Below are 15,329 nucleotides of genomic sequence, written 5' to 3'. Positions count from 1 at the left end.
CAGGTGGGTTGGTTGGATATGCTTGGCATCGCGCAGGATGTAAACAATGGCCGAAAAGGGAATGGTCAGATTGCCATATGGTCGCAAATTTTGTCTAGGCGATTACGCCCCCATGATTGTGTGATGTCTCACATGGAACCTTCTGACTGGAACCGACGTTTTCGCTTCGTCGGCTGCAACCTACCCGGAACTCTTCTTCAAAATATGCCGATCGACGATCAAATCGATCATAAGTGACTGCTTATCGATCGATATCGATCAAGTGACGATGCTGATCGATATGATCGAAATCGAAATCGATTGATCGATCGATTTCGAAGCTTGACACAAGGTGGCCCTATCCTTATGGCTCAGCTGGAAAACGAGTATGGCAGTTTTGGCGGTGACAAGACCTACCTCCAAAGAATGGCGGGCATTCTGAGAGACAATTTTGAAGTCTTTTTGTACACCAACGATGGCGGCGGCAAAGGTTACTTGGCCGGAGGGACGTTACACGGCGTCCTCGCGGTTGTGGATGGCCGCGACCCGAAAGATGGTTTCAAGGCTCTAGACAAATACGTCACTGACCCTACTATGCTGGGACCTCGTCTGTACGGCGAGTACTGGCTTCAGTGGTTCGACAATTGGTCTGCCTCCGTCACTCATAGCAACGGATCTGCCGACAAAAACAGGATTGACACACACATTAATAACCTTGAATGGATCCTAAAGAACGGTAACTCCTTCAACATATACATGTTTCACGGTGGTACCAACTTTGGCTTCGAGAGCGGCAGCACCGGGGCGAACCCGACCACGGCTGTCACCTCAAGTTATGACTATGGCGCGCCGCTGGATGAGACTGGCAGGCCGACCGAGATTTATTACAGGCTCCGCGATATGATCACAAAGTACGCACATTCTGGAAGCATCCCCAAGGTGCCGGCGCTTCCCAGGGTTGCCAAAGTGGACGCGTTCTCCCTTAAGCCCGTCCTTTCGCTCTTTGGTACTCGTTCGTATCAGCCACAGAGGGACTCTCATAGCCCTGCGGCTATGGAGTCTCTGGGCCAGTCGTACGGCTATGTCCTCTACGAACATAAGGTTCTTAAGAACATCACCGGCGTGCTCCACCCCGGTGACAAACCTCGTGATCGAGTCATCATCTACATCAATGGCAATAAGGTCGGTGTTGGTTCCGACGGATATTGAGCAGCCCTTCCTTCATAAATCCTGCCCCCTCAACTCATACTCACCCGTCGTCTGGCTCCCGCTCAACGACCGTAGTTGCATTGCAATAGGTCCAGTGGAGGGCTTTAGTGTGTGCATGGAATATATAGCAGAGCGCTTAAGAGTCACAGAGAACCCGCGGCTTTCGGTATCGGGAGGGAGAGCAGCCAAGATGTCGCCGCCAATCCATCCCGCCACCGGACAGGTTCAAGAGCTGGCCCTCATGTTTGAGTCTATTCTCGGTAGCTCCATAGTTAACAGTTCACCATCCCGGTGTCTTAGCTCAGTACTCTTGCTTGAATGCCACTGTTCATGCTCCGGGTGAGAAGTCTGTGGCGAAGCATTCGAGTCAACGCCGGGAAATAGGCGCACGAGAATCAGACGGATGGAGGGTAAACAAGTACAGATGACGCCGACGTTGATTTCAATCGTAGACCATAACGCAATGGGCCATTGATCCCAAGTCGGGTTGTTTGACTTGGCGAAGTATAGAAGAGACTGCATTCGCAATATAGAGATGATTGTAACGCTGCCCAAAGTGTCCGTTAGCCGATATATACGAAACACTCCGAGTTTAAGATTGAAGATAAATATGGCGCACACAAAAGAGCAGTTACTTACAGTATTCCTGTCATGAACATGATAATGGCCCCAATCTTTTTCTTCCAATGAAGCCTAAGCTTTCGTACTTGATTCAGAGGAATGGCAATCATCCATATATCTCCGGCCACATTCACGGAAGCGTGAGTCCATCCGGAAGCGTTCGCATTGATGCAGCGGCCAGCATAGGCATCTTCGCTGTATTTCGTCCAGTAGTAGTTGGTTGGAGAGCATTGAAATATTGTAATGAACACAATAACGACTGCGAATAAAACATGAAACGCGATGGTGCCCAACAGGAGGCGTCGCACGAAGCGTCCAGGAAATATTGAGAGATAGAATAGCGACAGGCTCAATTTAATCAGCGACACTAGCGTCAGGTATAGAATTTCCATAACGTAGAAGTAGAACGCGAAACGAGAAACCTCGGTAGGTCGGAGCGTCCAGACATCTCTGCCTAGTCCATGAGCAGTTAAGCCGAAAATATTAAATGCGATGCAAGGTAACCCGATCAATACAATGGCAATGAGAACCCAGTCATCCGAGCTGAGCCTTCCCGTCGCCGAAAAGCCCTGCTTGAAAATAAGGCGGGCGGATACGACGACAACTCCAATAACGCCAAGTGCGATATTGGTGGCAATAAACTCCGCGGATCGGTCTCTTCTCTGGCTGTTACACGTCATCTCGGTAAGGTTCCAAGCGACTAACAACACAGCCGGTATTAGTTTGAGGGATTCCATGAAGTGAAACTAGCGTACTTAAAGCCATACCGAAAGCTTCTACCAAACTGCAGGACGCTAGAACACATGCCGAGCCGTAATTCCTTGCCTCGTCATTGTCGCAATTGTGTATACACGTCGGGTTGGAGCTTGAGCAGTTCATGGCCAAGCAGGGTACCTGGAGGACAATCAGGTCTCAAAGCTATCACAATGTTGTGACCAGTGCAAGAGGAGTCAATCTGCCGGGGACGCACTCACAGCACATTGAGGCAACCTCGTCCAATTTACATACGACAATGCCAAGGTAGCGGTCGGCATATTGGCGATATTGCAAGAACTTGTCGATTGAAGACATGCGAGGATAAGAAAGTGATGCAACCTGACCATAGTCACTGCTGCGCTTCGAATGCGTAGCGGATGTTGCGTGGCGTTGTCTGTAATTGGTGCAGAGTTGAAATGTCAAGACAGAGTCTTAAGGCTCAATAGAGTTTCTGGATACTACGACTTACAGCTCAAGCGAAGCCAACATATATACTCCTTGGAATTCGCCAGCCGCAATGGATGAATCCCCTTGAAGACCGGATCCCCCGCGGTACGTTGGTTAGTTCAGTCGACAGTCCCATCAGGTTCCTCTTTCAGACACACTGGCCAAAATCGGGGTGCAATCTGTCCCAATGTGGTGCATGCAACAAAACATATCGAGAAACGGCAAATACTGTTCATTGGCTAAAGATAATACTTCCCTGTTGGTGGCTTGCATATCAGCCACATCCCCCAACCCTGGAATTCAGGGGCTAGCGATATCGACATGACACTCGACAGACTGCTTCTGCGACGAATCTTGGCTGAGGATGGGGTTTGGGCTTGCCATTGGACAGATGGCAAGAAGGTCTCGCTGGATATGCCAAAGCCATTTTGTGTTTTAACTTGTGCCAACTGGCAGCAGATTATGAGATCCATCTGTCAGGCTGCTACTATATACGACGCTCAGGGGTGTTTGCAGCGAGGTGTCAGATTGTGACGCTGCCCGTGATGAACCGCACTATGCGCAGCCGCCACCTTTGACAAGATTTATTGGACAAAAAGTAATCAGTATGCTGCTGCCTGGGAGGCAGCAGTATAACATAAGTATTAAGGATTGTATCATTCTCCTCTTCACGAAGAGGAACAACAACAAGGAAAATAAACATAATTACCTTTAAAAAGATAGAATCTCTCCGTGATAAATTACTCTAAGGCCATCGAATTTCTGACACGAGGCCGTCAGTTAGTGGCGTCATTAGCGTCGGCATCAGCCGACCAATTCACGTGCTGGTAAAAGCACAGGCCAGGCCAATCAAGCAATCAGAGGAGGTTTTGTACTCGACTCCTTCTGACTCGAATGCCATTGAGGCCCATCGTGACGCGAGCCTCAGTGTATCTAACAATTCGGGGGCTAATCTAATTGTCTGCCACGTGCGTTTCATGTAATTTCTTTAATGGTCCAGCGAGTGCATTGACAATTGTCTTGATGACGTCAAACGAATAGCTAAAGGACGAGAAAACAGAACAGGATGTCACAGGCTACTCCCAACACTGTGGACCAGCCCGAAGTGTGTAAATTAATTCACTTCTCCTAAGTTGACACGCAGCAACCATACGGTCTCGAGCTCAGGCGAGCCTCGAGCTTGTCTTCCTCCCTTCTTTCCGAACTTTAAATAGACAATTGTGCGGCAGCCTTATGTTGAACAGGCAGCGGCTCAGCCTCTCAAACAAGAAAAGGAGAACTCGAGCAGCTGCTGAGCGGGGACGGAAGGCGAGAGCGCAAGCTCGACCTTAGTTTAAGGTAGACGACTGTACGGCAACCTTGTGTCGAAGAATCAACTGCCCAACCTCTCACCGCAGCGCCGGCATAGAGGCGGAATCTCGATAGGCTAAAACGTGGGTTGTCTGTGCGGTGGTTACAGCTTTTTTATCCGTACAAATAACTTGTAACCCTCTATTTGTAAGGTAATAAGCCGAAATCACGTCGTATGGTCCGAGACCTATGTCGGGACGGCCGACCAGGGAGATCTGGCCTCGAGGGAGAAAGCGTTGGACCAGCATCCAAGACCACACACACCTCTAAGTACCTTTCTCGTCATTCCAAGTTCAGTCCTGTACTGGCCGAAGCAACAATATTTGAACACACCCAATATCCTAAAATTGGCTCCCCACAGTACTTGACATAACTCAATCACTGCCATCGAACCATTGTGGCGTTTGCAATTAGATCCTGTGGTTTCGGGCGGATCCGCACGGACCGGAAATGCGACGCCAGCATAGCCCACTTCAACATCCCATACCCTGCTCCAACAATCATGGATTACCCAACTGATCACAGCCCCACTGGTTAGGTTAAAGTCTGCAGGTGCCTGCATTGGACTGCGATACTCCACATGTCGCGCGGGCTGTTTCACGCGACTCTTCCTAAAATGTGACTGTGAAGCAAACAGCAAGGGCCGCCTTGGTTGGTTTGCTTGAAAACCTTCTTCAGTCGAAGGGACTTATTAAGTAAGTCGCAGCTCCTGGTTCGCACATCACATCAAGCCTCAACTGCGAGTATTGACTATTCTGACTCGTGTTGCTGGCGTGTCCATGTCGAGATTGACGCTCTCGCTTTCCTTTTCCAGAGGGAGTTCGTATTGGCAGACAGGTGAGCCAACGCGACATCTAGTTACGTTGCTGGACTTTGCATCACTGCTTTTGATTTCTTGGTGACTCACACACTGAAGAGCAAGAGTTAGTTGGCTGCGGGTGCCCCCTTAGTGCCAAGTTCATCTAAAGCTTTCATAGGCAGTACGGGGCTGCACTCTGGAAAGCTCCGGTCCATTTGAGCGTTGAAAACTTATTATGGGTAAGATTTGGCGCCTTATCGAGCTTGAAAATGAGCCGCTGGGCCGCAGTCCAGCCCATTGTCGTGGCACAGTTCCCAGCGCCATGATGCGGCCCGCAGTTAGTGTCGTGGGTTCACACCGCAGTCCCAACTACCTATGCCCGAATTCGTAAAGGCGTATGTATTCCTACTGTGGGTTCTCCTCCTTCATGAATATTCATGCGTACCAGGATGCGCCTTGTTTAACTGCGAAAACCAGTATCTCCTTGACTGCCAAACTGTAACCACCTGTGGGTTCCGTGCGGGAAGACCCACAACGACAACCCCCGTACCCCCACCAAATACTGCCTGGAAACCAACCTACGCCGCCGAGATCTACTCACGTTTCGCTGGGTTCGGCGAGTTGCCGCACTTTTCGGCGTTCAATCAGCATGGCCAACCCTGGCACGTGGTTCGGAGTGGAACTGGATGCCCATCTTCAACTTTTCGAGTATTAGGTTCGGCAGTGTAGTTGAATTACCTATTTCATCCTAACTCGGCTCAGGTATTTAGCCCAGCAAACATCGCCCTAGCACCTCTGAAGAAAGCCACGACGGAAGCCAAAAAGCAAGAGGAGGCTCTTCCGAGGAGACGGACAAGCTCAACGGCAACAGAAGGTGGCGGCGCAAAGGCATAAGCTTTAGAGAGGAGGCAAACGAGGGGAGGAAAGGCAACAAAACGGCAGGCAGAGGAAGCCAGGAAGCAAGAGAAAGAGGCAAATAGACAGGTTCTAGATGCTCTTAAGCATGGCAATCGAGAAATAGCCCAACGGAAGCAGCCAACACACCAGGAAGCTTTGATGCTACCGAAGAGAATGAGGTGTCTTAGGACGAAATAATCGTCACTCTTCCGTTAGCACCAGAGATGCCGGTAGTCTGGTACCCTCGCAACTGTCAAGTCGACCAAATAATAAGACGGAGAGTCGGGTAAATATGATTTCAGCGCGCGCAGCCGGTTCAAAAGACCTTCTCTTGTTGTTGAGAGTGCTCGAGAAATGGTGGTGTCATATAGGGATTCGGGGTGGCCGCAGCGGAATAGCAAGCAGCCACGATAACTACGAGAATATGACATAAATTGATTCGTATCTAGGTAACGGTAAGGAGCATTGTACAAGCGGAACCGTCCATAATACCAGCCTCACCGAACACAGTCATCAGATTACGCTGGTTAGGATATTCCCATTGGAAAATATAACGGTCCAAGCGAGTATATTGACAATTGGCTAGGTGACTTATGAACATGTATCCAAAGCTAAGGAGAAAAGGAAAAGGAGAGCAAGAAAGAAAGAGCTCGCAGGGCTCTTGTAGGCTTGTGAGCTTGCTTCTGCCAATCTCGCTTGTTGCTGGGGGTTACCAGAGACAAGGCCGGAGACAAAAGGCGAGAGTGCAAGCCGAGCCACTATCGGGCTCAGCCCGTTACAGAAGCTGTGCCAACAGCTTAGCCCTACTCGGTGAAAGTCCGGTCCTTGTACTGCTGAAAATGAGTTATTAATTAAACATAAGTCGGCTCACCTAAATCACTGACTCGTACTTGGTTACATTGCATTACGATTAGACTCTGGTGGGTACCGTTGTGTTTGAAACAAATACTACACAAGGGATCAAGGGCGATTCGCCGCTCCACTTAATTATTAACCAACGCCAGATTGACCAGCTAGTTATTAGCAGTTATGTATTACTTTGAGAAGCAAAGTTACTCCCAAAATAGCCTGCCGCCTCTAGTTGATGATGTTCTGTCTGGGCCATGATCACGCGATGCGAGAGACAAGGAGAACATATGTGCAACGGAAGTTAATACGTCGTGTAACACAGAGGAGGGGCTAACCATACCACTTTTAGACGATCCAATGGTGCTGCTGAAGCTGCGCCCGTCCCACCTGATGTCGGCTCTGGTGTTATCTACTTGGATGCGAATAATACTGCACGAGGAGCAAATTCATAGGAAAGGAACAGTGTATATACGGGATGTGGGTCTTATATATCAAGGTTGTTACTAAATGTTGTAATGAAGAAAGTAAAGTTTGGTAGGATTATTTGAGTGTCAGTCGAGACCCTTTTGGCGAGCAGTCTTGATCGGCGTCCGAGTCTTATTAACCCGTCATCGCGGCCACTTCCGACTTCCGGCTTTAACCGTCCAGCTACCTGCACCAATTCTGCTTAGCATTGCTGTGGCGAATTGTTGACGGTACACATATGTGATCTTGTAGTTAGCATTGATCGTTTGCGTGGCATCGTCTTTATTATAACGTGGGTGCATAACGAGCTGGCCACCATAACGAGCTGGCCACCATAACGAGCTGGCCACCCAACAACCCAAATGGAAGTAGTATCCTTTAAACATCTATTTCTCCACCTAAAAAAAATGGAATCTCAAGACAAAGAAAGTCGAATGATCTTAGCCAGTCAGGCTTTTCAAAGAGGCCCAAACCAAAGCATTCGAGCCATTGCAAAGGTCTACAACGTTAGTCGCAGCTCACTTAGTGCTCGTCTAAACGGCATTGCGGCGCGACGCGATACTACGCCTAACTTACGAAAACTAACGGATCTAGAGGAATCAACAATTATTCAGTATATCCTTAACCTAGATGCGCGATCATTTCCTCCCCGGCTTAGCGGTGTACAAGATATGGCGAATCAACTGCTCGCGGATCGCGACGCGCCTCCCGTGGGACCACGATGGGCTTCAAACTTCGTCAAGCGCCACAAAGAGCTTACTACGCGTTTTACGCGTAAATATGACTACCAGAGGGCCTTATGCGAAGATCCAAAGCTAATTGGAGACTGGTTTGAGCTTGTGCGCAATACAGTCGCGAAATACGGCATCCTAGAGGAGGATTTCCACAACTTTGACGAGACCGGCTTTATGATGGGCATAATCTCAGCCACTATGGTTGTTACAAGCTCAGATAGATATGGGAAGCCAACCTTAGCTCAGCCAGGTGATAGAGAATGGGTTTCAGTGATTCAATCTATTAATTCTCGAGGGGAGGCTATCCCGCCATTTGTCATCGTTGCAGGGCAATATCACCTAGCGAACTGGTACGAAGATAGCACGCTGCCAAAGGATTGGGTGATCTCTACAACTCATAACGGCTGGACTACAAATGAGAAAGCCGTAGATTGGATCCAGCACTTTGAAAAGCATACTCAGCCTCAAACTCGTGGCGCATACCGTCTTCTTATCCTAGATGGGCACGAGAGCCACCACTCAACTGCATTTGAGTTATTCTGCAAAGACCACAAGATTATCACGCTATGTATGCCATCTCATTCATCTCACATTCTTCAGCCACTAGATGTTGGCTGTTTTGGGCCGCTTAAGAAGGCATACGGCAAAGAAATTGAAGGACTTATGAGGGCGCATATAACCCACATCACTAAGGCCGACTTCTTCCCTGCGTTTTTTAATACGGCAAAGAAATTGAAGGACTTATGAGGGCGCATATAACCCACATCACTAAGGCCGACTTCTTCCCTGCGTTTTTTACCGCATTTAAAGCCGCAATGACAAGAGAAAATATTCAGGGAGCTTTTCGAGGCGCAGGACTTATTCCATTTGATCCAAAAAGCGTCTTATTGCGCCTAGATGTAAGGCTACGGACTCCGACGCCAGTTGAAGAGGCACTAGAGCTACCAAACGCGTGGGTTCCAAAGACCCCAAACAATCCAACCGAGGCAACTTCGCAGACTGACTATATTAAAAGACGAATTAGTCGCCATCAGGGAAGCTCACCAACATCAATTTTGGTCGCTGTAGACCAGATTACTAAGGGAACATGCAGTATTATGCACAAGATGGCTCTCTTAAAGGCGGAGGTTAACCAACTTCGAGAGGCAAATGCACTACTAAGCAAGCGGCGTAGAGCTAAAAAAACACGATTACGTCAAGGCGGTAGCATGACTATTGCCGAGGGACAAGCTCTTCAAGACCAGAATAATGTGGAAGAGCAGATAAAGCAGGAAGATCGCCAGACTAAAGGTCGTAAGCCCCGTGATGAGACGAAGGGTCGGCGGTGTGGTGTGTGCGGCAACACCGGTCATAACGCGCGAACTTGTCAGATTGATGTGGAAACATCTAATGAAGAAGATAGCAGTGAAGATTAATTGATTTTCTATGTTGTTGTTGTTTTTTTGTAGAATCTTTGCAGGATAGTTGTATTAGGTGGCCAGCTCGTTATGGTGGCCAGCTCGTTATGCACCCACGTTATGTGAAAATAATTATAATCCTGGCCATTCCCCCCCTTTCGGACGCCTTGGCTCTACCGGGCCGAAGCCACTTGACTTCCGGCGCATGGGCACAGCGGGATCGATAGCGTGTCTGCCCAAGTATTGATCAATGGGCCGCTTCCACCTTTCATGTTCTTTAATAAAATCAGGCGAGGAAGGCAGTGTCGTGGCATAGATGATCCTCATTCGCTGCCTTAGAAGTTAAGGCGTGGGTTCGACTTTAAAATAAAGGGATAGGCGATGCAATATACGTTCCGTGCATAAGCTGGCTTGCCTTGGTTAACGGCTATTGGGAGGAACGTGTCCGCCGCTCTAGTCAAAACTTGGAACAGCCCTAGTCATCTGTCCTTCACTCTGTCAGGAGGACCCTGGCAGGGACCGTTTTGCACCATCGAGTAGTGAAAGAGTGTTCTCAGCACGGGGTATGGATGTAAGTTTGGAAAGTACATCTAACTAGCTTCCACGTTCCTTTTGACTCGGTAATGTAAATGATTTCCGAATAGTGTATTGTGTTAAGACGGATATCATCTACATCAGAGCAGCCAAAATGAAGCTCGCATCGCAAACCCTACTAGCGATCGTCTCCCTCAGCCAAGCAGCTGCCATTAATTCCGAAATCACAACAAAACAACACTATCGGGAAAATTCCACCTTCGCCAAGCTCTCTGCCGCTGCACCTATCGGGAACGAAATCAACCATGCTGGGTGGAAAGTAACGTGCGACAGCTACCAACCTGGTAATGAATGTATCAAAGCCATCGACGGGGAAGGCAAAACCTTTTGGCATACTGCGTTTGACAACTCGAATCTACCTCACCAGATCGTTGTTGATCTCGGAACTACACACAATGTTAACGGGTTATCCGCCCTCCCGCGCCAAGACGGCAACAATCACGGATATATAGCCCAGCACGACGTCTCAGTTAGTATAGACAACGAGAATTGGGAAACGGTCGCAAGGGGAAATTGGTACGCCGGTGATAGTACACAAAAGTTCGCCAATTTCGAGACCAAGTTAATACGGTACATTCGACTTAGGGCTATGAGTGAAGCCCACGGTCACCAGTGGACTAGTCTCGCCGAACTGAAGGTTTACGAGGCAAAGGGCGGACCAGCAGCTTACAGTGGAAATGGAAAATGGGGGCCGACCATCGATTTCCCTACTGTTCCTGTTGCAGGTACAGTTGACCCTTTCACCGGGAAGGTAATTATCTGGTCATCTTACAAGTACGACAACTACGCTGGCACGTCACAAGACCGAGTCTTTACATCTATATGGGACCCCGCCACCGGGATTGTTACATCCAAACTCGTCGATGATACAGATCACGACATGTTCTGCCCTGGTATATCTATCGACGGCACGGGAAAGATGGTCGTCACTGGTGGAAACTCCGCTCGAAAGACAACTCTCTACGATTATCAGAAGCGAACATGGATCCCTGGTCCGGATATGAATCTCCCTCGTGGGTATCAGTCGTCTACCACCTTGTCCGACGGTCGTATCTTCACTGTTGGCGGTTGCTGGAGCGGTGGCTGGCTCGAAAAGAACGGCGAAGTCTACGACCCCAAGGCCAAGGCTTGGACAAATTTGAGCTCAGCCCTTGTTCGCCCCATGCTCACCCACGATTCGCAGGGTATTTATCGCGCTGATAACCACGGATGGCTATTCGGCTGGAAGAGCGGCAGCGTCTTTCAAGCAGGTCCCAGTACATCTATGAATTGGTACTTCACTGCTGGAAATGGAAGGGTAGCATCCGCGGGAATAAGGAAGACCATAAAAGGTGTAGATCCCGACTCCATGTCCGGCAATGCAGTCATGTATGACGCAACCAATGGGAAGATCCTCACATTTGGCGGTTCGCCATCCTACCAAGACAGTAACGCCACTGGCCACGCGCACCTAATCACCATTGGAAACCCTGGTTCGCAAGCCCAAGTTCAGGTAGCCGGTAACGGCATGTGGAGTCCCCGCGCTTTCCATACGTCTGTAGTCCTTCCAGACGGTAAGACCTTTATTACGGGGGGCCAGAGTTACGCTGTCCCATTTTCCGACGACACAGCTCAACTTACCCCGGAGCTCTACGACCCTAATACCGATACCTTCTACCAACAACAGTCCAACACCATCATTCGGGTGTACCATAGCATGTCTCTCCTCCTGTCCGATGGACGAGTCTTCAACGCAGGCGGCGGCCTCTGCGGTGACTGCAAAACCAACCATTTCGATGGGCAAGTCTTCACACCTCAGTACCTCTTAACCAACAATGGTCAACCTGCCACTCGACCTGTCATTACTTCCGTTATACAATCTGGCCGCAGAATCACAATCACAACAGATTCAGCCGTATCCACTGCGTCATTGATTCGTTTCGGAACCGCTACACACACTGTAAATACTGATCAGCGCCGTATCCCGTTGCCACTGAACACATCCGGGACGAATCAGTACGTGGCTGATGCTCCAGTCGATCCCGGCATTTTGTTGCCTGGGTACTACATGTTGTTTGTCATGAATGCGAATGGAGTTCCTAGCGTTTCGAAAACGCTCACCTTCTTGGTGTAGTGGATGGTATGCGCAATTTGTAATTTGGTATAACGGCACATATGGCATCGGGGGTTGGAAGGCGTTGCCGTTTCTGACAGCCCCAAAAGGACCAATTTGTGAGATACAGTACTTGAGGCCGAATAATGCATGAATAATGGTAGCGCTGATAGCGTTGAACTGGTAAAGGACTCAGTGTCCTTCGCCCACTTCATACCCTTGATCTCCTCGTTTGTTCCATTTTGTGCCATGAATAAGGCCGTGGCTCACCGTCACTGTGTATAATAGATGGGTGTCTTGTCCAACGCGCAGTAATATTTATTTAGCTTCTCCCATCCCAAGTTGATGTTAATTCTGAAGTGCTCCGGGTCAGGTATCCCAGAGGCAAGCTGCTTATACTCCTCCAGGCAGTGGTCGGAATGGTCTCGTCTGGTCGGGTCTAGGCGGTCAGACCAGACTAGACCAAGCCTCTTTGGTCTCACGATCTGTCAGACTGAGTGAGCATCGTAAAGTTAAGCAAGAAAAGAATGAATCAATGTAGGAGAAAATAGATGGAGTTCCCAGCACAGCTCAAGCTTATGTTGCAACGGGCCGGGCCGTTGAGGGTGCACTCGGCATACCAATAACACCACCAATGAAGCTCTCACAATCTGCCCCTATCCCAGCTGCGGCGACGGGGTGTTCGAAGACACTGTAGAAACAGGCCAGAATGGCGCTACTTGCCTGGTCCACTGAATCGGATTAGATTGTTCCATTTGTAATGGATTTAAGGAACTCACCAATGTCGGGCGACAACTGCAAATCCCGTTGTCGCAAAGGGGAATTCTGATCCAAGTGGCTTGATTTCATATGTTCCAGATATACACAGTGTGTCCAATAGTGTTATATTACCATATATGATTAGATTTTCGAAGGTCATATCATATATGATATGGCCATGGCCCTCACCATATCATATGAGGCTGATATGATATGATCACAATATATGATAATATACACGGCCATATTATTCACGTGATAGTCCTAAGTCTGCGAATTGATCGCAGATACGCAACAGCAGCCGGGCAGACACAACCCAATCAAAGTCTCATAAGCTATGGAAATTATAGTGGAATCTCTCCGCCTGCATCCAGGTCGTCGGCAAACAGTGATGGATAGAAACGTATTGAAACTGAAACAGAGCTCAGTGTCAGTTTCAATCACTGAAACGGAAGTCTGTTCCGGTTTCGTTTCATATGTTTCATATGTTTCATACTTATCCTTCATCTGGCCGAGAAGCAACGTATGAAAACGCTGTAAACTGGATATCTTGACCAATTATCTAGTTACTGAACTTGAATGACAATCGGCGTGACAAAACTCATCCGTGATGCCCTTCTTGCGCGGTTTGTCGAGGTCAGGTTTCGCATCGTCGGATTTACAAAGTGGGGCTGACATTTCAAAAGTTCCGAGTCTGAGTTAAGTTCAGCATAAAAAGAGCGCTTTAAACAAGTGTGGTGGCATTTCAAAGCCAGATATGGAGATATTAAACCAGAGAATTGAATAGTGACATTTACATTGGGAGTTATGGCGATATTTATACTATATGCTGAAACTTACTGAAACTCTGAAACTGAAACCGCAAGGCGTTTCAGTGAAACGATACAGAGCACAGTTTCATATCATATGAAACTGTATCTGAAACGTCTATGTTTCTATCCATCACTGAACCCTAGCACTCCGAGTTCTAACCGAGAGCAGCGTACACGAACTTCTCCTACGCCAACCTGCAGATCTCATCCAGTGCCACCCCTGGAGCTGCGTCTAGACCCATTCTTCCCGGTGGCCGCGGTGATCTATGGGATGAAGTTGCGACAGCTAGCTGCACCATAACTAACAACGGTAAGACGGCTGGTGCCGAGGTGGCTCAGCCAGCGCTGCTCTCAAATCAAATCACATCAAACAAACTACCAAACAAATCAAACAAATAGTTCTAAATTTTGTATCAAATCAAATAAATCCAAAATCCTCGATTTGCTTTGCGTTTGATATATTTGATATGGCCTTGTCGTGGTCATGGCACTCTTACACGGCATGCATAGCGGCGTTGGTCGCTACCCTAGAGACCTGAGCTTCTGTTAGCAGAATACCTATAAGAGCTAACGATTTCACGGTATGTTTTGCGTATTGTTTTAACATATATCCCCAGTTCGCGTCGCGTTTCTAGGTAAACGCGTCTTCCTTCGACAGGCGATCATTTACGTCCCTTTAGAACCCACTTTACGGTTGACCGATGACAGATACCAGCAGGTTACTATGACTACCCCACCAGCACCCTCTGCCTTTTCACTCTTCAAACGGCCGAAGAACTTATCTAGCCAATTTGAATCGGGGTCCCTAGCGACCATACCTGGTCATGCCACGATTGCAGACCTGCCGCTGGCCGTATGGAGGAACAAACGATATGTCTTGGAGGAGTTATTATCTCGAAAAGGCTCTAAAGGTAGAAAGAGCTGGATTAAGAAGGCAATGACTATGCGGGCCGAACCACTTTGCTACGGGGGCCGTCGTACGGGGGCCGTGTGGCTGGTATTCCTAATTTGGCAGTCGACGCCATTCCAGCAAGTGGCAAGCAGTACCGCATTGCTGCCGGAATATTCCAATGTAATTAGACCAAAATACCACAAACCCTTTCATTTTATCAAACAATATATCGTGCATGTTACAATGAGCTCTCAGGAGATCATAGCTTCATTCACCTGTGCTGGGCGAAACGACAGCACAGCTGCCCAGTCGGTCCCTGAGGGCCAAAGGTGGGAGCCCACACCATTCGACCCCGAACTTCACTACGGCGCTGGAGACGATAATGCCTTGTATAATATTTTTGCGACATGGCCAGATAACTTCTTCAGCAGCCTTCCCAAGCCTCATGGCAACCGCGGTGTCGATGAGCCTTATTTAGATTTGAGACAATCCCAAATATTCTTGGACGACTGCTTCCGCGGCAAGGGTACTCGGCGCTGCTGCACAACAACGATTCCCTGTCCAGATAAGCTGGACAGAGAGCGTATGCGCCAGCAAGTCCAATTGGAGGAAGCCAATACTTACATAACACCCAAAGCCCTCTTTCGGTCTGCTCTAGACCTCGCACGCGAGCAAGC

The 15,329-nt window shown here is 48.7% G+C and overlaps 5 protein-coding genes across 5 annotated transcripts; all 5 read left to right on the top strand.

Moving 5' to 3' along the window:
- Positions 1–345: 345 nt before the first annotated feature.
- On the top strand, positions 346–1,188 carry VFPPC_14914 (glycoside hydrolase, family 35; the record flags this gene model as incomplete). Its single annotated transcript, XM_018292682.1, has 1 exon — positions 346–1,188. One exon carries the CDS (start codon positions 346–348, stop codon positions 1,186–1,188), a length of 843 nt encoding a protein of 280 aa, XP_018135760.1.
- A 4,348-nt stretch (positions 1,189–5,536) lies between these two features.
- VFPPC_18585 (hypothetical protein) lies at positions 5,537–5,890 on the top strand (the record flags this gene model as incomplete). The annotated part of the gene is made up of 1 exon (XM_022430172.1): positions 5,537–5,890. One exon carries the CDS (start codon positions 5,537–5,539, stop codon positions 5,888–5,890), a length of 354 nt encoding a protein of 117 aa, XP_022285013.1.
- Positions 5,891–7,779: 1,889 nt separating this feature from the next.
- Positions 7,780–8,853, top strand: VFPPC_18584 (DDE superfamily endonuclease domain-containing protein; the record flags this gene model as incomplete). The annotated part of the gene is made up of 1 exon (XM_018289580.2): positions 7,780–8,853. One exon carries the CDS (start codon positions 7,780–7,782, stop codon positions 8,851–8,853), a length of 1,074 nt encoding a protein of 357 aa, XP_018135761.2.
- A 68-nt stretch (positions 8,854–8,921) lies between these two features.
- VFPPC_18583 (hypothetical protein) lies at positions 8,922–9,521 on the top strand (the record flags this gene model as incomplete). Its single annotated transcript, XM_022430171.1, has 1 exon — positions 8,922–9,521. The coding sequence occupies one exon, from the start codon at positions 8,922–8,924 to the stop codon at positions 9,519–9,521; it is 600 nt and encodes a 199-aa protein (XP_022285012.1).
- A 670-nt stretch (positions 9,522–10,191) lies between these two features.
- VFPPC_11364 (galactose oxidase) lies at positions 10,192–12,210 on the top strand (the record flags this gene model as incomplete). The annotated part of the gene is made up of 1 exon (XM_018289579.1): positions 10,192–12,210. The coding sequence occupies one exon, from the start codon at positions 10,192–10,194 to the stop codon at positions 12,208–12,210; it is 2,019 nt and encodes a 672-aa protein (XP_018135762.1).
- Between the last annotated feature and the right edge of the window lie 3,119 nt (positions 12,211–15,329).

Source organism: Pochonia chlamydosporia, assembly GCF_001653235.2.
Source record: "Pochonia chlamydosporia 170 chromosome Unknown PCv3seq00015, whole genome shotgun sequence".
Lineage (NCBI taxonomy): Eukaryota > Fungi > Ascomycota > Sordariomycetes > Hypocreales > Clavicipitaceae > Pochonia > Pochonia chlamydosporia.
Note: the sequence above shows the minus strand (reverse complement) of the source record. Positions and strands in the feature narration are given on the sequence as shown.